The sequence below is a fragment of the Anthonomus grandis genome, chromosome 1 (genome assembly GCF_022605725.1).
Source record: "Anthonomus grandis grandis chromosome 1, icAntGran1.3, whole genome shotgun sequence".
Classification (NCBI taxonomy): Eukaryota; Metazoa; Arthropoda; class Insecta; order Coleoptera; family Curculionidae; genus Anthonomus; species Anthonomus grandis.
Genome location: NC_065546.1, coordinates 7,530,016 through 7,554,188, shown reverse-complemented (window position 1 = coordinate 7,554,188; position 24,173 = coordinate 7,530,016). Strand labels below are relative to the sequence as shown.

Sequence of the window (24,173 nt, the reverse complement as noted above, 5' to 3'; positions counted from 1 at the left end):
TTTTATTTAATTATCATTGTTTATTGATAAATTAGCTGAGTATCATCATTCATCAATCTAAAAAAACTTGAAACTACTAAATCTTCATACATGTGATATAGACTTTTTAATTAATTGAGATTATTAGAAAACAATATGTAATAACATTTACGAAATGTAGTTACTTTCTAATATTTGTGAAACATGGGGCTGAAAGTAACGACACTGATCCATTTTATTGGTCATTCCCTAGAAGAAACATCCAAAGCTTACCAAGCAGATTAATAAAACTGATAATGGCTCGATATTTTAGTATTTCGCAATATTATAATATGTTTATTGTGCAGTGTTGAATTTACATATGACTTGATTATGGCCTCTAATAGTTTGTGGTATCGCGATCAACTTTACAGAATCGTCGAGGAAAGTTTAGAAGTTACGTTGGTTATATGTAATGAGGAGTTAAATCAGTTTACCGTGGCTAAGGTAACTTACTAGGAATTTTTTTACGTTATTTGACTTAAAACGACAGACTGTTACAAGCTTGAGGGACCTCATGGATTTCAGTACCTGTTAAGGATACGATTATGATTAAAATGGTTAATAATAATCCGTTAAAGAAATTATAAAATTCCTGCAAATTCTGGAGATATCTAAAAAAAACGAAATTGGAAAATTAGTTTTTTTTTCATATTTCATCGTCAAGCGTATTTTACGTCGGGCGCCATATTACTCTTGCAATTCTCCATCGGATTTCCTCGGAACTTATCCGAAGCTCTTAGAATTACCAAGATTCCAATTGGGACTATCAAATTTGTAATAGCCTGTTTAAACTTTATTATTTAAGCTTTCAACTTAAAGACTAAAGAAGAAGAGTCGTATTTTTTTGTAAGTAAACACCTAAGACACGTAATTCCATTTCTATTATTGATATAAATTTTTATAATACGTATTAAGAATTTTTGACACCTAGTTATATTCGAACCTAATGTGTCTGTGTTTTGGGTACTTTCCGATTACGTGTTCTACGGATTCTTCTTTCTTCCAAGAGCACGTTCACCAAGGGCACTCAGGGTGGTCTGTAATATCTATGAGATTATATACTATGAGTTTAAATACCCGTTACTACCCGGACCGCATCTTGAGACGCATTAATTGTCTGGTGAGACAGGCCCAACTGTGCCTTCTCTTATTCCAGTTATATGGTCCTATTTTCGAAGGGTCTTGCTGTTGAGAAAACTCGTTAGTCGACACCAGCTGTTAGAAGTTGTAAATGTATTTGCGAAGCTTGTTGCCTAACCACAATATGTAGTCTTTAATTAAACTCGCGGACTATTTTAGACCCCTGTCAAAATATGACAATGGTACGCTTGCAGCGGACTACTGTTTTTTCGGTTTTTGTAAAAAGACAGGGTGTTGATCGGCCTGTTTTGTTGCAACTATGACAACCTTGGCACCAAACCAATGCCTTTACCGGTATCTAAGTAGGTTAACTTTGTAAAAGGTGATCGGAGATGAACCTTCACTTTTGTAACCAATAAATTACTTAAAGATAAAAGAACTCTTTTAATACACCCGGCTGTCTATTGCATGACCAGGAGATCCTTATAGCATCACACACCAGCTAATAATTGGGTTACGCCCATGAAAGGTTCGAGGATTACCGGAAAGTCGGTCTCGCGGATCCCAGCCTAGCAAGAGAGCCTCAGGGTAGAGCTTTCTCGTTACCAGCTCTATCTGAGTAACTAGGCCCTAGGAAGTTGAAGTTTGCAACCTTCCTTCACTAGTATCTCTAGGATCTTTATATACTCCAGTAGAAACTTGGACCTCACCTTTTCAGAAGTAATAACCTCAATGGTGACTCTGGTGTCCGAGCAGTGTCGCGGTATTAACAATCAAATATTTCCTATTTCCTATTTGGAAGGACATATACCAGCATGGTCTATTGCTGGTATATAAAGGACTCATTGAAAGAAGAGAACATTGTTGCACAGGCTGCGACCAGATTTTAGCATGATCAGTCCCACTGACCGACCTCTAGTTTACGAGGAACTGCACAGAGCATGATGATCTCGGATTACATCCCAAGCTTAGAAGCAAAAAGTTCAACAAAGTCTCAAAGACTAATTAAAAGACCTTCACACAGATCCTGTACTGCTTAGGCATGCAAGGCATTGAACTCTTTCCAAGTATATATATATGAATAATATTAATTTCTGTTGCAAAATTCTCTGTTTGACAATAGAGCAAACAAGACTATCCAGAATATCTGTTTCTTATAGTCTCTAAAGTCTAGTGTTTTTGGGTGATAATTAATTTAGAAAATTTAAAAGGCACCACTTGTCTTTTTTCTGTATTATAGATATGAAGACTTAAATTAATGTGTGACGTTAGTTTAGGCCTTTAAAGGAACTATCTATGTAAGAACTTTTTGAGATGTCTAAGATGCCTGTTAGTCTAATTACAGTTCCAAAAGTCGTGTTTAGTCTTGATAGTTCTTATTTATCAACTTTGAAATTAAAAATTATAAAAAAGTGAAATTAAGCAATCTGCTCTAATTTATCTAATCTTCTTAAGTTCTTCTTCTTAATAAAAATAAATCGTGATCGCTAAGGTCTACTTTTAAAGGAATTCTCCTTAAGTTAGATGCTTTTAAGCCTCCTCCTGTATTCTTATATGTAGTTAGTATTTTGTAACAAACCACTATCAACTTCTCTGATTCTAACAGGTAAAGATGCTGCTTTAGACGCCGTATAACCCAACCTCTTGAGTATTGCCTGTTGTTCGAAAGAGCGCTTACCAAGAAGCTGGGATGCTTTTGAATTATGTCATAATTGATTTGAATTTCAGATATTTTTTCTAGACTTGGAGCAAATGCTTTATATCCAAGACTTTTAAGTATTGTTTGCTGTTGTGAATGTGTCTTGCCAATAAGCTCTGGATGCTTTTGTAATATATCTTCTATTAATTTCTATTATTTGAGATGCTTTAATTGATTCCTGATGTACTGCTTCAGTGCTTGCTTTCTGTACTTTATATTCAACGCTCCTAAGCAATGCTTGTTGTTGGGAAGGAGTCTTACCGACAAGCTCTGGATGCTTTTCTAGTACATCTTCATTAATTTCGATTATTTGAGATGATTCTTTCGTGGAACCCTTTTGTACTACAGTGCTTATTTTTATTATTTAAGGTGATTCTATTAGCGATTCTTTTTGTATCGCTCCAGTGCTTATTTTTTATGCTATATATCCAAGGCTCTTAAGCAATGCTTGTTGCTGAAAGGGAATCTTGCCGAAAAACAATGGATACTTTTCTAGTTTTTTTTCACTGATTTCTATTATTTGACTTATTCCTTCAATTAATTCCTTCTCTACTACTTCGCAACTTGCAGCGTTTATAACCAAGGCTCTTAAGCAATTCCTGTTGTTCAGAAGGTGTTTTGCCGATAAGCTCTAGATGCTTTTGTAGAATATCTTCATTATTTTCAATAAACTGAGGTGATTCTTTTGAATATTTTTATAGAGCTTCGCTGTTTGATTTTTGTGTCTTATAGTCAAGACTCTTAAGTAATGTTGCTCAGATGGGGTCTTACCAATAAGGTTACGATGTTCTAGTAGCATATCGTCAGTTACGGTAATTAACTGTAGTTCTCCAACTGACTCAAAAGTTTATTTGCTCTGCCTCGTTAGGTTTACCTTCCTAAACAATTGCTTGCTGAACTTCTTACTGAACATACAGAATTGGCTGGTTTAAGTCGGGAAGAACAGCAACGAAAACTTAAATAATTAGGTTACGATTATACAAATTCCTAGTAAGTAGTTTAAAATATTTTCATCATATATGTCTTCAAAAATTAAGTTGTTGCAATCCATTAAAATTAACACCGTTTTTCTTTCAGCGCTCAAAAAAAATTGAAAATTTTTGGAAGAAGATTGTATATACGTAAAAATTTTTTTTTCATGGAACTTCAACGATTATGGCTAATTTTTTAGCTACAACTTACGCTATTTTGCTTGACATTTCCTGTAGTATATTTACCATAAATCATTATCAGTCTTTCTCCAAGCTTTATAACTAATTTCTGACTCAATTATTATTTACAATGATTTTTCTTACTTTTCTACTTGGACGATCGTCTCTTTTTAGTATCATTAGCATGAATTAGTTTAATGTCTTAAGACCATTCTCGTTCTACGATTCCAAAATGCATTTCTAAGTTTTATAACGGAAAAGTCTTAACTTTGTACTAGTGGATCAACTTAAGCCTTGAAAGTGTGTTATATCTTAAGACTAAAAGTTCAATAAGAAAAGTGAAATTATATACTTAATATATGTGCTGCTCTTAAAGTAAAGCAATAAAATTCGGTAAACATTTCTATGCCTAGAGATGAAACGTCTTAAAATGTAAAAGTTTATAAGGCAACTATGGATTTTTCTAATAATTATTCTTTATTTTGTCACACTCGTCGTTTCTTTATAGAATCATTAGCATTAAGTCAATCTAACTTACATTACTACCAGTCTTTATAAGGACATAAAAATAGGCAATAGGCATCCCTTACTTGAATGCTTGGAAATTAGACTGAAATTACGGGACTTTCAAAGTTAATTAGAAGCCTCTTTAATTTTGCACGTTTTATGCACGTTAATTATGATTTAGCTAGCCCTCTAGCTGCACTAATGAATAACATCAAAAAATTAGAATTAAAAGTATTCAAAAGACTCCATCCTAAATAGCAAATATAGAATATGTTTTGTTTTCCAGATTTTCGACATTTTTAACCAAATTTTACCAACGGGATTTGTGCTAGGCACTGGATATTGGCCGTTTTTCAACTCGACTAGGAGACAATGCCTCTGCATCTGCGGGCGATACGGCATTGACTGTCGTCATTTCAAACATGATAATCACTGGATCGATTTGGAAATTGTTTCGAATGATACCACGATGCCCTTTTACCCTAAATCATTCACACTTAAATTAGTCGTAAGTATCTCTAAGAAATTTAATATTTTTTATCTCTTTTGGTTAGATCTCAGAAAGATCGTTAGAAAGTTGTCGAACTTTAGTCAGTAGAGAGGTAAAAGAAGCCTTTTTTTAAGTTATCGCGTAGATTTTCTATTGCTCGGTAATATATATGTTTTTCCAAATACGCGTTGGGCTGCGGGTATATATGTGTTTTTGATAGATATTGTATTTAAAAAGTACTCGCGAAAATTTTTCGCGACAGCAAAAAAGCTTATTTTTGACTTTGTCAGTCATGTCCTTATTATCTATATTTTCCTTTCGAAAATTACAGAAAAAGCTACCACTAACCACTAAAATACACAATTATTAAATTATAGTTCTTTAATTCAAATAATTCTCTTGATAAAACACAAATCGAAACAAATCAATACAAAAATATACGGATTTAAATCGATAAATCTGGCGCGTTTTGAACCGAATTGAAATTAAAAAAACAAGAGAAAAATGACAGATGTCGTAAATTAATTAAATTTAATTGAATTTATTTACTTTAATTTCATTTAATTAATTATTAATTTTAACTTAATAATTTTTTTTTATAATTTTAATTTAAAAATTCAATAACTCAATTTATGATTGTTGTATTTACTGAGATACTAGTTACTTAATTTATTAAAATTGAGGATTATTATTTATTGAATTTTATTGCCCTGAAAAGGGCCTTTTTCCCATAGTGCGGCACAAACGGGACGTTTTTACACAGAACGTCACAAATGCCAAATGTAAACACAGAGCCGTTTGTCAAAATGACATTGCGCAAGATGACATCAGCTATGCCTGCGGTGTTGCCAATTCGAATTCTTTAGAAGCGGTTTTGAGAATAAGAATGTTAATATATATGTTTTGCTTTGAAGAAGTTGTTATTTTTGCCCTTAGAATAACATAAATTTATTTCTACTTTTTATTTTTAATCCAAAATCTAACATTAATATGTTCAGTTAACCTTATGGTATAAGTTGTTGAAATATATAGCTAAAAATTTCCTCTTTTAAAAATGCGTGTAAACTTGACAGGAGAGAATCAGGTGAAGTTTGTTAGTAAACAAAATAGCTCCTTACCCTTGAGCACATGTTGAGCTCAAACAAATTTGTTTTTTGAGGTAGAAGACTAAAATCAGTAAATACTAGAATCTTATCAATATTCTAAGGACAATCACTTAAATTGTCAACGTTTTGGCTGATTACACCATCTTCAGGGCACTATATTGAATTTACAAGTTTCGTATATACAGGGTGATCCGGTTTCGATGGAGTAAAATTAAATCGCCGACGGAGAACGAAAAAATAATAAGTTTGCTATTATAAATAATATTCGAAAAATGATTCGTTAAAAAATTACAGGGTGTCAAAACTCTAATTAAAAAAACATTTTTTTTTATTTTTCTTAAACCACTTTAAATATTTAATTGAAATTTGGCACGTTTAGACAGTTAATCAAGACGCATCTTTTTGTGCAAAAATTATTAATTTTATTTACCAGTGGCGTGTGTGCGGGCCGACCTTCATACAATTTTAATTAATTTTAATTAAAAAAATGATACGCCACTGTTTTTTTTTAATTTCTTTTTTTTTATGAAATCCTTGTTTAATTTAAAATAAAAAACATCTCTTTACTTTTTGTCGTACGACACACTGTTTGCGAGTAAAAAAATAAATTTTTATAAATCTGATTTTTTTTATTAAACAAAAAATATGAAAATACTAAATTTAATTAAAGAATAAATTATTTTATTGGGTTCTAAAAAAGACACAAGAATCCGGATTTCGAAATTCAAATAAATAATGAATATAATAATGCCGGCAAGAAGGCAATGCATGCATAAAACAAAAGACGGTTTGTTTGTATTTTATTATGACAGTTAATTATTTAAGTAAGTCAAATTATTGCGTTGGTTAACATATTAATTTTGCTATTGTTAACAGTGTTGTTAAAAGTATTGTGAAAAATTCGTTTTTCAAGTAATGAATACGCTGATATTCATTTTTGTTATGGATTTTGTGATGGAAATGCGGAAGCGGCAGTTCGTGAATATCGAAGACGGTATCCAAATAGAAGAATTCCAGATGCTCGCGTGTTCATTAGAACACATCAAAATTTTAGGAACTTTGGTCTACGTGGTAATAATGAACAATATCGAAACCAGAGAAATAATAATGAAAATCATGTATTGCGCACTTTTGATAATAATCCAAGGCTGAGCTCTCGCAAGGCAGCTCAACAACTACAAATTCCTAAATCTCAAATATTGCGAACCTTACACGCTGACCACAGGAATGCATATCACCTACAGCCTGTTCAGGGTTTACATCCTGGTGATGCTGAAAAGAGAGTAAGATTTTGTCAGTGGCTTTTAAACTCAACAGAGGAAAATCCCGACTTTTTACACAAGATACTTTGGACGGATGAGTCTTGTTTTACAAGACGCGGAGTGATAAATTTTCATAACATTCATGTTTGGGCACAACAGAATCCTCATACAATTCGGCCAAGATCGTTTCAAAATGAATTTTCCGTTTATGTTTGGTTGGGCGTTATTCGTGATAATGTTTGTGGTGCGCATTTCCTACCTCCAAGGCTAAACTCACAACTATTTCTGGAGTTTTTAAATAATAGTCTGGCGGACAACATTGAGGATTTACCCATTAATTTGAGACATGAAAGTTGGATATAACTGGATGGAGCCCCCCCACATTTTGGAATAGGTGTAAGAAACTGGCTTAATAATAATTACCCTCGAAGGTGGATTGGCCGGCTAGGGAGGAATGATATTAATGATCAAAATGGTATTGGACCAATACCCTGGCCACCCAGGTCACCGGATCTTAATCCACTAGATTTTTACGTTTGGGGAAACATTAAGGATAAAGTTTACGCTAATCCCGTATTAAACAGAGAGGAATTAATCTTAAGAATTCAGGAAGCATGTAATGACATGCAAAATCAAAATTTTGTGGTACTGGCTGCAATAAACTCCTTAATAACTCGGTGTAAAAATGTATTGAGGTCGGTGGGCTGCATTTTGAACAACTTCTTTAATTATTAATTGTTTTTATTTTGTTATTGTTTTTAAACGAATTAAATGTGTTATCTTCTTATGTGTTTTTATAAATCAGCATTTTTACTCGCAAACGGTGTGTCGTACGACAAAAAGTAAGGAAATGTTTTTTATTTTAAATTAAACAAGGATTTCATAAAAAAAAAAAATTAAAAAAAAACAGTGGCGCATCATTTTTTTAATTAAAATTGTATGAAGATCGGCCCGCACACACGCCGCTGGTAAATAAAATTAATAGTTTTTGCACAAAAAGATGCGTCTTGATTAACTGTCTAAACGTGCCAAATTTCATTAAAATATCTAGATTGGTTTAAGAAAAATAAAAAAAATTGTTTTTTTTAATTAGAATTTTGACACCCTGTAATTTTTTAACGAATCATTTTTCGAATATTATTTATGATAGCAAACTTATTATTTTTTCGTTCTCCGTCGGCCATTTCATTTTCCGCCATCGAAACCGGACCACCTGACCACCATAACTGGCCAATATTGGATTCTTTGTTTAGTGTTGAATATATTATTCCAGGATACTAATTAAAAATCACACATCTATTATACTTAACGCATCTATGTTAACTAAAAAATCAAAAACCCTACAATAAACACATTACAACCAATCTAGCATAGGACAATGACACCGAGTATTGCTTAGTCTACATTTTGCATATTGCACCAAATTCCGTTATGTCGAAATCTATAATATATAGTTCAGTTCAGAGATCTATTAGAATCTTGAAGGTGCCGCGAATAGTCCGTGTGCCGGTGTTGCTTGTATTGTCACATGACATGCATGTTTAAATCGAAAAATTTTATGTGAAAAGAGTCATAAAGTAATATTCTAAGCGATATTTAATCATTCCATTAAATAAATAAATGTTTTAAGCATTTTTTTTAGAATTTATACATTTGATTCGTAAAATTTGACTACATGCGCCCACGTACTATTTTGTTAGACGTCTGACCTCAGTCACAGCAAGCGTTAAAAGTTGCACAGGTCCGGCCTTAAAATGTATTTGTATTTAAAACTTTATTATTCCGGATTTTTAGGTTTAGTTTTATTAAGTTAGAAATTGAAGATAGTTGATAGCAAGATAATATTTAATTTAACTATAAGATTTAAGTACGTAAAATGAGTTTAACCAAAAATTTTAATTTAATAATTTTAGTTTTTAGCGCCATCAGTAGGGTGTTTATAACAAGTGATGAGAGAATATTGAGATTTATTTTTACTTGGTGGTGATTATTAATGGGGATTTTGGCTGCCATATTCAATGTCCTTTATTATTGTTTTTTTTTTAAATTAATACATATTATGATATATTATTATAATATTATACTCATGAAAACCCCTATTTTTCTATCTCTATATTTAGTACCAACTTCTTTTGATAAAAATTACTTTTTATGTACTCAGAAAAGTGGAAGTATATTTTTTTAAATAAACTTTTACATTAAAAATCATCTAGCTGTCTATATCTTATGCGTGTAAAAGACACAAGATTTATTTATAAAAAAAAACAAAACACTTTACGTCCTGAATGTAATATTTATTAATTTTTTGCCTCATATTTAGTTATTGTGCATATTAGGAGAGATTAGATGAAAATTAACAAAAATAAATGCTTATACTAAAAACTAAAAATCTTATACAAAACACTACATTTACAAGTATACTGGATCCTAAAACTACAGTGAGGATACTAAATACTTTTATAAATTTAACCACTCATTTGAATCTGGTCCAAAGAGTTAATACAATTTTCTAAATTCTGTTTTTTTGCCTTTGTTCTTTAGCAGTTTCTTCCATTAAGGAAGGAAACCGTTTCTCTGTTGCCGCTATGGATTCCAACTTCATATCGCACAGCAACATATGGATACTAAAGCATTACATTATATATACTTAATTGTGTCACTGAAGGACAAACAGGGGCAGTATGCTGTAAAAAACAAAATTTTAAACTTGTTTAATTAATAAAAATATGGTTTTCTTACTATGGCAAAAACGACTTTTTCCCAGAGAATGGAAATCATACATCAATCATAAATGTATCATACCATGTTTCGGCTAAATAATATATGGATCTTTCTTCCTCCCAATTTTTTTTAATTTTCTTCGAAAATATTTGAGAATACTAACCACCAGTTGACAATTCCATTACAGCAGCTCTTTTGTTAACCATCTTAAGCTTAAACCCAAGTTTTATCAGGTATCTCCGCAAGGTTGAGACTGGGAAATGTTTGTCCCTTGCCGATAAGGTATCCTTAATCATCTCTATGGTCAGAAACTCATTGTTTTTGTATTTAGAATACACACCTTTCCTTAGCAATTTGACAATATCCGTGTCAAGCCCGTTTGATTGTCCTGCATCTTTCCTATTTATTCTGTCCTTAATCCCTTTTTTTACAGGCATATTGTACTGTAGGGAACCCCTGTTAAAAACGTTTTTTGCAAAGCACTACAATTATTTGTGAACTGAGGATCATTCCTTAGAATGTTAGTGACAATTAGATAAATTTGTTTGGCGTTTGTACTTAAACAATTACGTTTTAAAACTGGTTGATTTTTCCCTGTAGCTTCTACTTCCCTTGCTTCTTTTTGCCTCCTTAACACTAGAAAATGAACTATCAGAACTATGTAAGCCTAAATCACTGCTCAGATCACTCTTATTGTTTTCATCACAAATGTTATTGTCTTTCTTGTGCACCTACGGTCTCCATAAGCCCACACAAACACTTTTCTCTTCATTTGCCAAATTTTCCTGCCTATTTTCTCAGGGTCAAAACATTTTAAGGTCTTTAGGTATAATACCAAAACAAATCCACAAACACAAATTAAAAAAACACACTTCCTCACAGTAAAAACTGCAAAACATTTAAACGAATACAGACCAAATTCTAAATTATCCACATTCATAAACGTGTAAAAAGCAAAACCGGCAAAACTCACCAAATAATAATACCCTCACATGACCCCCCCTCCCAACTATTAAAGGTGATAGACTCACCCAACAACTATTTTAAAGGCGTTAGACCCATCCTTAAAGATCTCTTTAAAAACACGACGAAAGTAATATAAAAACAGCCCAAAAATTTATTTGGGTACGGCCCCGTAATCTTCAAAATCAGTGGGATAGAGAGAGATACAAAATCACTTGCACAGCCTGAAGTAGGAATCGCCAGAACGCAGATGATTTATCTTTGTTTAATAGACTGGCTAAAAAGAGGGGACAAGTCTGTGAGTGCTGGAAGTGTTTAAAATATTTTGTAAGATGCTTGGATTTTAGTCCGCGGTCAATTTTTTGATATTATTTTCTTGTGATAATATTTTCTTTCTAAAGATGGATATTTTCGAAAGAAAAATAAAAAATACTATAAAACATGGGGTTTCACATATATTTAAAATGATTTTATAGATAAACAATATAAAATTTTGCCATTTAAACATGTATATCATGCGACAATAAATACAACATAGGCGCACGGACTAGTAACTGCGGCATCTGCGACACATCAAAGATTCTAATAGATATCTGAACTGGACTTTACCAATAAGTTAAGTTCATTGTCATCATAATTAAATTTATAATGAAACTATTTTTACAATATTTACAGGGTAGTAGTAGTCTGCATTAATATGAAAATCATAGATAAAGCCTTAGTTATAGAGATAAAAACAAAACTGCACCGATTCCACGATTCCCTGGTTCCGCTTGGATTTCCATTAAATTTAGGTCGAACTGTAATTAAGTAGAGGGAGGAGGAGAAATGCCATCGTTCCTTTTTTAGCTTGTGAATAAACTGATTTCCGCACCCAAGACCTGTGTTAGCTGTATCTGTTTATAAAAAACCTATACAATTATGTATCTTTTTTGTTTTTCAGTATTTGAAATCATTTTAAAGTATCGTTTTTAGTGTTGTGTAAATACAGTTTTAAAGAAATTATTTCTTTCGGAGTAATTCTATTTTCCTTTTTTTTTTTAATACTTTTTTTTGGATTTTCCTATATGCATCAGTTTAGAACCCAAGTCATTATTATACCGTCTTGAAGACAGCTTCACATAAATTTGGCATTTTTATCAGATATGCTAATTTTATACTTTCGTCTGTAGTTCTATTTATTTTTATGAATTATTTTTATGCTGAAGTATTTAAACAAGTTTTTTTTTATTTTAGAATGCTGAAATTGATATTATAGCTTTCACCGAAGGAGTAGCAGGATATAACATAAACATTAAATTAGCATTTCAAAATAAGAAAAATGAAAGAGGGAGACCAAAACGGACTAGGGATGAAAATCTTAATATTAACCCGGATCAGATCTTCCATATTGCGATTTGCAGCAGGTATAACTTAGACTTTTTCATGAAAGATATATGTCGAACAACCAAAAAAAAAGAAAATACGGAAAATACTCTTTATAGAAATATTGTCTTTTTTATTTAAGCCATTTTGTTTTACTTACTTTTTCGGAAAACTTTATGTTACTGGTATATTTGCTTCGAAAATATCAGTCTTAACATTTTTTCAAAATTATATATGCCCAGCATAATACTAGATTTATCTCTTCTTTACTAATATCTCTTTAGGAATATTCCAGAACTGTAGTGTTTCATTGAACTCTAGGTCCATGAGATGACTTAAATTTTATAAATGGTATAATATTTTTTCCACACTGATAAAAAATATATGTAAATTTACACACCAGATCATTGGCCACTTTGATGCCATATCACATAAGTGTAAAATTACATTTCATCTGAAATTTTACATTTTAGTTTTACTACTTGTATGTAAAAAGTTTAAATGTATATTTACAACTTACTATTGATTATCACATTAAAAATGTAATTATTTAATGTAAAAGTAGAATTATAGCAAATGTATAATTACATCAATTAATGTAACCAAACTTACGTAGATTTAGTGTGTAATTTTACATAAACATTTGTAAAATTACACATTATATTTCCTACGTAATCTATGAATTATTACCCCGAGTTTTTTCAGTTAAATAATTGTATTATAAAGAAAATGCTGGTATTTTTATCTTCAATTAACTTTATTTGCCAAATAATTTCCACAGACACCACCAATTGAATCGTGAGCTTCTTCTATGGAAATTGTTTGACGAATAAAGTCAATTCAAGTCATATCAAATTTCGGATATGAAAATACTGATTTTTATTTATAGTACATTTATTTAGCTGTTGTACATAATATTATGTTTAATTTTTTTTACATTATTGAAAAATTTTAAAAAAAAATCCAACCTCTAGGTATTTAAAAAAAAACAGTTTTATTTCACCAAATTTAATTAAACAAAATCTGAACCTAGTTAAAAGAAAATAATTTTCATACCAATTTATATTTTTTATGTAATATGTACTAAAATTTAAAATAAACACATACTAAATAAACTCTGAATTACCATATCAATTAATTTAATTACATGTTCATATTTTAAATACTCTCGAGAACTGTATCTAAAATATGAAATTGTAATGAGAATAATCAGAAAAGCAAAACACATAGTATTAAAATACAAACTATCTACCCTAAATAATAAGTATCTATATTAAATTAGGAACATGGTGATATATTTGGTTATCATAGTATGATGGCATTAAAAATAGTCAAATAAAAATTATGTATAACCAGTTTCACCTGCTTATTTAGTAGTCATAAATATAAATACATAAAAATATGTATAATAAACAACAAAAAAAAGTCATTCTAGACGTAACAACAAAATAAACATTAAATACAAATATGTATACGAAAATAGGTATACCTAAAATAATAAGTATATTAAATTAGGAAAATGGTAGATAAATTTAGGTATTATGTTTTCATGGTATCAAAAATGGTCAAACTAAAACCAGTTTCATCTGCTTATTATTTAGCAGTCATAGTAAAAATAAGATAAACAACAAAAATACAGTCATTCTAGACACTAACCCAGAACAAAAAAAACAGTAAATAGAATCATTTAAACAAATTTATGAAAATGCTTTGGTAAGATTTTTCATCAAAGTAAGAACTTTCCCTTTTGAAGTTGATTTAGCTTTTGTGCCCGAATCAGGATGAATTTTTAAATGAAACCTTTGTAACATCTCCAGAGTTATAGCTGCTGTTTTGGGAAAAATCAGATTCATTACAAAATAAAGTCCAAAACAGTGATGGGCGTCGACGCGTCGACTTTGATTGTCGACCTCGACACGTCAACTATGTCAACAATGTCAACAATGTCAACAATGTCGACAATGGAGATCTAGGTTAGGTTTAATGTTTATTTTTATTAGTTCCTGTCCTCTCAGAAGTGTAAGGGGTTCTGTATCCCGTCTCCTCTGTGTAAATCGATGAGAGAAATTATATTTTAATTGATTTATTTCATTAAGTGACATAAAATGAGTGGAAGAAAGTGCAACAAGAACTTAAATTTGATTTGATAAAAGAAAATGGGAAATATTCAGCAAAGTGTAGATTCTGTGATAATATTATTAAAAATACCGGCGCTAAAAGATTACAAGCTCACAGGTAATTACAGTACATTTATAATTCCCATCCTTCCCGTGCACTATAAAATTTTAAAATTTGGTTTTTTACATAATATCTTATAATAGAGGTAAGCTACATAAGATTTTTATTTTATAGCTTCTTTTTTCTTTTATCCTCTCCTCCTCTTACTTCCTTGTAAAACTTTTCAGAAATTGCACAATAGAAATATTTATTAAAATAATAAATACATAAAAAAATAGATTTTATCCACTCCTTCTACATCTTGTAAAATGGTATAGTAAATTGATTCTTTCCCCAATATTTTTATAACCAATTAATTATTTTAATCTTTAAAAAAACTTTAATAAATCGGTAAATCAAAATGCCCAACTTTTGATTAAGCATTTGATAATACGAACTTTTATATTATTATTTATTATTTTAGAAATATTTGCAAGGAAGTTCGCCGTCGTAGTACTAGTGCTTGTAGTAATATGGTTGAGGGTATGAACCAAAATGAAATAACGACAGTAGAATTAGAAGATGATGATTTTCCTGTTATACCTGAAAGTAGTGGTACAGTAAGTTTACTAATAAATAATCATACACAGGGTGGAATTCTTACGTGGAAAAAATTTAAAGAATATGACTATGGTAATAAACAATGACTATTATACAAAATTAAATTCACAAAAACATTAAAATCAAGAACAGTGACCAATGAATTTTTATTTATTTAAAATGGGACAGTTCTTATATTAATATATTTTGATAAATTAATTACACACAAAATTAAAAAGTTTTATATATTGCATAAATAATATAATATCGCATTTTTGATATCGAATTGATTCTATTTAATCGAATTCGATTCTATTTAATCGATTCCTTCCTGCACACTTACATAAATTTACTATTTTTTATTTTATTTAGAGCGCACATTCAAAAAATGGTCAATGTATTCAAGTTGAGGCTTACTTAGTGTCGGAAGATGGATCGCTTGTTCCAGTTGGTTCAACGGATTCACATAGTACCAATAATACAGAAGAAGTCGCGGCTCCTGATGTAACCGAAGAAAGTTTCCCTAACTCTAAAAATAATACAAATTTTGCAAAAAAACAAATGAAGATGACTTGGGGATAATTCGAAAGCCCCCAAAAAGAAATTTGTTAACGACACTGGTAATGTCTAATAAAAAAAGCAAACTAGCTGATTCTGATGTAGAATCTTCATCAACTTTATCTGTTAACGATGCAATAAATTTAGATCCTACTAATACTCCATCTGAAAAAAAAAGACAGCTCAAACAATCAAGAAAAATAACGGAATATATAGATGTTTTAAGAGAAAACGAAGATGAAAAAATAGATCTAGCATTGGCTAAATTTATATTTGGATGTAATCTACCCTTTAGGGTAGTTGAATCACCTTTATTCAAAAACTTCATTAGGACAATTCGTCCTGCGTATGTTGATCACATACCTGGCCGTAAAAAACTCAGTACAACACTATTGCAGACATGTTATAAAGAGTGCCTTGATAGTGCTCGCAAAGAGGTTAAATCAGATTCGGTCATTTTGTGCGATGGTTGGAAAAATTCATCTAGCAACACCAAGACCGTTGTAGCAATGTTACACTCGACCGATGGAGAGAGTGGTTTTATTGATGCCTGGGATTTAACGACTGAATCAGAGACTGCAGAGAAACTTGCTGAGATAATTATACAATCTAGAGAAATTGCTAAAGAAAAATATAATGTTGATGTGTACGCTGTAGTTTCTGATAACGCTAGTGCAATGGTTAAAATGGGACCTCTCTTAAAACATTGTTTGTGGCACAGTACTTGTAACAGTCACACAGGCAATCTTTTAGCAAAGGATATATTGGACAAGAAATTGCTGGAAAATGTTGTTCTTGTGCTTAAAGAGTTCAAGCAACCTGACTTCGAAAAAATGATTTTAGATGAAGGAGGTCGAAGAATTAAACTTCCTGTAGAGACGCGTTGGTGTTCATATCGTAATGCGTTTAAGAGTTTTTTGGAAAATTTAGATTACATGAAAAAAATTATAGCAGCTACAAGAAAAAAAATTAGGCCGAAAGTTACTGAATTAATATTCAATGACGACTTTGCTGATGATGTCCAAAGAAATTTAGATATACAAAATCCAATTTGTAATCTTATTAATAGCTGTCAGAGCGGGGATACTTCGTTGGCAGATGCTGTGAATCTTTGGCTCGCATTGGAGGTACCAGAACCTTTTGCAGAAAAACTAAAAAGCAGACAAGAAATGGCATTAAACGTTTATGCATTGACAGCATACTTTTTTCATCCAACATATGACAATTCAAAATTATCCTCGTCTCACACTGGAAAAATAAATTCTTTTCTTTTTAAACATCTCAACAACAAGGGAATAGAGGAATGGGATTCTTTTAATATCAGATCAGGTAAATGAATATCCATAACTTTTATAAAATAAATACTTATAAACTTTTTTGTAGGTATATTCGAAATTATTTACAAGAAGAACGTAACGAAGCCGTTAGTATTTTGGAGAATGGCTATGATGGAGTGCCCAGTCTTGGGCTCCTTGGCTCTTAAGTTGCTTAAAATTCCGGCATCTTCTGCTCAAATTGAGCGCTTATTTTCAAATTGCGAACACGTACATACACCTCTTAAAAACAGATTATCTTTTAACCATTCGAAAATGTTAGTGCATCTTTATTATACCCTTACCCTTAATACTAAAAACACAATACAAAATATTGAGTTACTTAACCCTGATGATAATGACTATGATGAGGAAGATGACTAAAATTCTAAATTAAATTTATATTAATTTTTAATAGGTATAATATATGATTATTATAAATTTTTGTATTTTTTTATTTTAATGATACCTAATTGTTGACATTGACGACATTGTTGACATTCATGATGTCATCTATAAAGTTGACATCATGACATAGTCGACGCGTCGACAATTGAATTGTTGACATGACATTGTCGACGCCGCCCAACTCTGGTCCAAAACACACTAATAGGCTTTCAATAAATGATGTGTCCTCATAGATCTCTTGCTTTTCCATAAAGACTTTGTAATATTTAGTTTCGTCCTTAGCTAAAAAATATAAGATCAAAAAATTGCTTTTAATTACTTATTACACTTACAAGTCACCAATATATAAGGCGCCAAAATTGAAATATATTGAGACAATTGTTCAGGATTTTCCGGCTGATCCTAAAAAAAATGATAAGAATTTAATTTATAATAATTTGATTATTCTTACATAATAAACTAAAATTGATTTTGACAAGTCTTCTTTAAAATATTTTCCATAAAATTTTACACATCCTTCTATTTGGTTAATTTTGTCATAGTCAGGATTGCATAATTTTTTTTCGACTCCATATTTAATTATTATTTAAGGCATACATTTTAAGGCATTTCCTTTTTTAATGTGATTATAAACATGCTTTAAAAATTGACTTTTGTTAGTTTGTACAAACTGATCCCCAATGGTTACATAGGGGAACACGGGGTACAATGAAACACAAATTTAATTTTAATTGTTTCTCTTTTTCGATATAAGTCTATTAGGTTTAAATGTGTTTTAAAAAATGTCCTTCGGTACTAGGAGTACATGTATAGAAGTATCAAGAGCCTTATAACTACCTATTTTGTCCAACAAACTATTGAAATTTAGGAAAAAAATGTTTCATTGTGCCCCACCACTGGGGCACAATGCAACATACCTAGAGTACTATATAACAATGAAATCGCTTTAGAAGTATTCCCAATAAAAGACCTAAATATTTTTAGAATTTTATTTCAGTAAAAAAAATGGAATATAAGTACAGCCAAAGAGCGAAATAATTAAAACGTTGAATATAATCATTAGCCAATATTTATATTGGTAAAGTCGATTCCGAAAGAAATATATTGTTTTTGGCGTTGGGTTGATCCTGCAAAAACTGGGTTCCCTAAAACCATCTTAATGCTATTTTCAGCGACTAGTGATACGTCTGGAACTGATGGCTCTACAAATTTGTTATATCCTTTTTTTCTAAAAAAATTTATCTCGTAATCTCCATTTGTATCTTTTCCTTTTGTAACAATTCCAACGTAGAACTTATTATTGTGTCGGTTTAATTTAAATTCCACCAGTACATAATCATTTGGCAGAGGTGACCTATCCAGATTTACGAAATGATCTTCAGTCACGATGAAAAGGCCTTCATCGTCGTCTAAGTCGTCATCAGTCTCAGTGTAGACTACATCTTCTTCTTCAGATGATGAGTGCTCCTCTTCGATTTTTTTAAATTTCTTTCTAGCATCTTTGTCAAAATCCGTTATTTTTCTTTTGGCAGTTTCTTTCTTTGATGCTGATACCGCAATTTTATTGCCAAGTGCGGTCATTTCCGGGGTACTGGTTGCAATCACACTTTTTCCTTTTGCTCGAGCCTTTCTGTTGTTTTTTCTATTGCCTGCCTTGGGAAATCCCCTAAAATCTTCAGGTCCACATAAAGTATCTCCGTTATTACTGTTGCAAGTAGAAGTACTGGGGTTTTCAAAGTCGTTATTGAAGCTTGAGGTATTATTGGCAGATGCTTCGATTTCCATTGCTGAGTTGTTTGTTTTTTTAGCAGGAGTATTACTTGGCGAAGAATAATGCTCTTTTTCTTGACAAGAAGTAGTTGGTAATTCGACCATTGGTCGGTCGGTAACATAATTACATAAATAATCGGCATCGGTAAAAACATGTCTATCGTATGGGTAAATTCCTGTTTTCTTAAAGGCCGCGGTGATGTTTGATGCAGTCATTCCTCTCTCGTGAGCAATTTTTACAAAGCCAGCAACATTGTAGATAGTTGCTGTTTGGCCAGGATGCTGCATCATCCAAGTATCTATTGCAGCATTGTAATACGTTTTAAATGGCTTAAACACACCCACGTCTAATGGTTGCAATTTATTGGTGGAATGTGGGGGAAAAGTTAACATAGTCACTCCATTTTGTTTGCACAAATTAAGTGCCTCTAACGACAAATGACTCTCGTGATTGTCGCATAAAATTAGAGTGGGCGATTGCATGCTACTTTTTGTATGGTGTATAAAATGTTTTATAACTTCAACAAATAATACTGAAGTCATCCAGCCGGACGGATTTGCCAAACCAAGAGTACCAGTAGGGGCTTCCTGCACCATGTGAGGCTTAAAGTGTACGCGAGGAAATATCATAACGGGGGGAATAAAGTTTCCACTTGCTGAGATGAAACAACAGGTTGTGACGTTAGTACCCTTTTCAACACTAGTGCACTTACTAACTTGCTTGGATCCTTTTTCGGCAACTATTTTTTGGGGTTTTTGAACTGTGCATGTACCTGTTTCATCCAGATTAAATACTCGTGTTCCATCTGCAAAGTGAGGATTTGCGTAAACCTTTAGCAAATTATCAAAAAATGCATCTACATTTGCTTTTGTGAAAGATGTAGCCCGGGACAAGCTACATCCCTCAGGCGTTCGTTGACTAAGCGATGGATTTCTTTTTAAAAACCCATAAAACCAATCTTGTCCTGCTGATTTGTTAACGTCCCATGATTTTGGATGTTTTATTTTATTTATCACAGCCATTTCATAAGCCACCTTCTTGCATTCAGTTACTGGGAGACCATAAAACATTTTGGAACACATTAGCAAATATTCCTTTAGTTTATTTTCTTGTTCCACATTACACTTGTCTAACATTGTAGTTCGGAACAAACTTTAAATTTGTATCACTCTCATTGTTTTTTTTCTTTTTCACATACCTGGATAATGTTACGAAGTTAACGTTTTTTAGTTCTGCTGCCCGTCTGATGGAGTGACCTTGACAAACTAGCTCGATTGCAGCTTTCATGTCATTCTCAAGAAACGAACCTTTATTGGTTTTTCTTTGACGATTTCGAACCATACTGGAATAAAATAGAAAAATATTCGTAGAAAAAGAAAAATAATTACACGATTTAAATGTTATGGGGCACCTTGAAACGTTTCAAAGAGCCCCGTCGAGTAATGTTTCATTGAACCCCAAACGTCCATATTGTTTATTTTATGCCAAAATAAAAAAATACAAAAGGATTAGAAAAAGGAAAATACTAAAAGTAAATAAAAAATATAAACGTTTCGAATTAAGCTACTCAACTAAGTAAAAAAATGCAATTACTTACCTTAAAATCAAAATATGCTCCTACGTAAAAATTTAGTTTTAGCACCAAGAAATACACTTCTCTCGACAGCGTCCGAACTACTACTGCGGTTTTAAGGAAATAAAGATGACGAGAGCTGGTAGCGATCGAAGCGCCACTGACAGTAACAGATTCTCTTTTAGCCGCGAAAATTTAAAATGAGAACAATGTTTCAAGGTGCCCCGTGTTTCAACGTGCCCCGTGTTCCCCTATATGGCACTTAAACATTACTTACCTGTTTCTTTTCTTTTTCTACACAATATTAAACACTTTTTTTTAAACCACAGCCCGGAAACGCATGCACTTGCAAATCCAAACAAACATTTATGCATAAAATAAAAACCTACAGACAGTCGGTAGGTTTATATTTTATGCATTTATGACCGTGTTTGGACCTATGTTGGTCGGCTAGTCGGCTGCAGCGTGGTCGGCGTCGGTCTCGTAGTCACATGACCCTCATCCGTTAATCGTATTGGTTAAGTCAACAAAGTACAATGTAAATTTAAATTTTTTATGTATTTTCAAATCGTAATGTGTATTTTTAAATGGTAATGCGTACTTTTACACGGTAGCATTTAGTTCTAAATGGAAATTCACAGGAATTTTGAGAGTTATTACATAGGTTATTGTAAAAATATACTCAAAACAGTGGCGAAGCGTGCATTTTTTTTTTCGGGTAGACAAACAATAAAAATCGTTAATTAGAAAAAAATGTGAATTTAATATTATTCACTTTAATGAAATACAGAATGAAAGCGCATGAAATATTAACTCAAAGAGAAAAATTATGTAGTGATTTAAAAAAGAAATAAATAATTACTACTAGCATAAAAAGATAGATAGATAAAAATCAATACTACTTAAAAAAAAACACAACTAAAATACAATTGCCAATATCTAACAGTCGTTCATAAATAACCACTAAAAAAACCTTTTCTATACACCTAAAAATAAAAATACTAATTATTAAATTACTATAGCGCTATATACGCGCTCCCACCAAATGCAGACAAAACTGAAGATGTATTGCGGCCGACCAGATCAAGCGTGTCCATAAACAATAACCCTCAACAGCATAATAAAATAGCTGGTCGACTTCGATAGACAAAAGCTCGAATGTCTTCCCCGCGAGTTAATTTTGCATACGTAATAGGCTGAATGCGGCGGGACCTCTGTACCATGCTTGATGCATATTTGGTTCGATAAGCTCCAAATTTCGGAAGACAAATATCAATGTGTCTTCCTGGGGCTCGTATACATTAATTGGTCAGCCCTGTATTTTTATCTTAATCGGTGCGGCAGGCGGGGCGCGCCTTCGGATTAATCATGTTTAGATACTATACAATAATAGTAAGGATAGCGACTACGTTCTGTGTTATTTTTTTAAATTTTAATTCAACAATTACATGAAATAATTACGTGATAAATTAATGACAAATAACTGGATAATTTTGGGTAGACAGTGTCTACCTTGTCTACTCGTACGCTTCGCCACTGACTCAAAATGTATTTTTGCCATATGCTATGGAAATATGCACTCACTGATGTGCTTATATACAGTTCTAATTATTTTTATGTAAAAACACTTTGAAATACGTGTAAAAAAAATGTAAAATTACCCTAATTTTTATCAGTGCAACGACAGATTAACTAATTAAGTCATTTAGAGAGATCTAGGAAATAATCGAAGTCCAATGAGCTTTTTTTTATAAATATATGGCTAAATTCAATTAATCCGCTATCTACAAATTTAAAACAACTTAATAAATATAAAAATAAAACTTTTATGATTATTTTAGATATGTGCTTCAAAACGAATATTACCCGGCACTGCACTCCGTAATGTTTCAACCGAGTCCCTTTTTCCACGAAAACTATGGAACGTTTTTTCCAAGATTGCGACAAGCCAGAACAACTTCGATGAACTGTTATCAACAGTTTAATCATGGATTCTTTACAGTTTCCATTGAAAATATGCCCCATTTTACTTTAATTATTCAATGTGTAAATGTCCCCTTACACAATATGTATACTAATTTGGTAACAAATGCCAATTTAGCACACCGCTTATCACCCAAACAGCATAAAGCTGCTTTTTCGAAAGCTGTACAAACAGAAAATATAGAAAGCATTGAATATTTCAAATATAAGGAGCTAATAGGCAATTTAAAGCCTCTATGGAATGACTCTTCTTCTTGTGAGTCTTTGCAAAGCTCCCCAAAAAAAGTAGATAATATTCTATTCGGAGGATTTTCGATTAGTACGCCCCAGCCTTTACTAAGAGAACCTGATATGGCACCCTGGGAGATTCCAAAAGCTACACGTAGGCGTAATAGACGAAAAGCTCAAACCAAACTGGCAGCTTATGGGGAACAAAATAAAATAAAAACCATAGAGGGATCAAATCAAAAGAATGATCCAATATTATTGCCTAGTTTGTCTTATGCATCTATTCTAAAATCACCTAAAGCTCAAGAAACTATTATAAAAAAAACTGATTTTCAATGGCTAGATGATCAATTTCCAGATTTGCTAAAAACTGTCGCAATAAAACAAGAAAAACTGGATGAAGAGTTTCGTATAGCCGAAGAATTTATCAAACAGGAAGAAGATAATGATGTGAATACTAAGTTAAATATTGGATCAGTTTTTAATAATATTTAAGATATTTGTTTATAGCATTTTATCTGTAGCCAATGTATGTATCTCATATTAGCATAACTTTATTCAGAATTCATAGATGTTATTACTAGTTAAATCATAAATGTTTAAGATTTATTTTATTTATTTATTTTAGGCCGATGATATTATATTGTATATTAAATCAATTAAATATTATATTTTATAATTGCTATATGTCTAATATAAACTGTGTGAACTTTTAAAACTTTATGCTGCTTATGTTTAATCCCTCTGTAGTAGAAAATATGATTGCCACTCAAGTTAAAATTACCTTCTTGCATTTAATTTAAACTAGGTTAATAGTTCAAAAGTTTAGGTAAGTTAATACAAATTTCATAAAGTAAAACTAGGAAAGTTCAGGAAATGCGGTCGTTGCTTTAGCTTTCAGTGAAACCCGTTTTTTTTTCAATAATATACCTACTTTATGCATACAGCGCTTGCTTACCCCTACACACGAAGGGTCAGCAAACTTTGATTAGTTAATAGACAGGTTTCTAGGGCACCACATTTCCATATTAACTGTGTGGCATACGCTTATTTAAGGAGTATAGAGAGTTTGTATATAAATAACTTACTAAATAAGTGAAAATATACCTTATGTGGGGTAATTAGGTCATTAAATTTCACTCAAACCTCCACTGAGATAAAGATTTTTGGCAAAAGATAATTTAGTGGACTATTATATTTATACGGGTAATTGGATA

The 24,173-nt window shown here is 31.6% G+C and overlaps 1 protein-coding gene across 1 annotated transcript; it reads left to right on the top strand.

Moving 5' to 3' along the window:
- Positions 1-333: 333 nt before the first annotated feature.
- On the top strand, positions 334-23,673 carry LOC126739352 (uncharacterized). The gene is made up of 4 exons (XM_050445000.1): positions 334-465; positions 4,745-4,966; positions 12,237-12,406; positions 22,587-23,673. The coding sequence occupies exons 1-4, from the start codon at positions 352-354 to the stop codon at positions 23,449-23,451; spliced, it is 1,371 nt and encodes a 456-aa protein (XP_050300957.1). The 5' UTR covers positions 334-351; the 3' UTR covers positions 23,452-23,673.
- Positions 23,674-24,173: the final 500 nt, after the last annotated feature.

What these genes read in the sequence shown, in the direction of transcription:
- LOC126739352 (XM_050445000.1), top strand. Translation starts at nt 352, where the DNA reads ATGGCCTCTAATAGTTTGTGGTATCGCGATCAACTTTACAGAATCGTC. An exon ending in CATTCACACTTAAATTAGTC is followed by an intron (nt 4,967 to 12,236) that starts GTAAGTATCTCT and finishes TTTTTATTTTAG; the next exon opens with AATGCTGAAATTGATATTAT. An exon ending in CATATTGCGATTTGCAGCAG is followed by an intron (nt 12,407 to 22,586) that starts GTATAACTTAGA and finishes TGATTATTTTAG; the next exon opens with ATATGTGCTTCAAAACGAAT.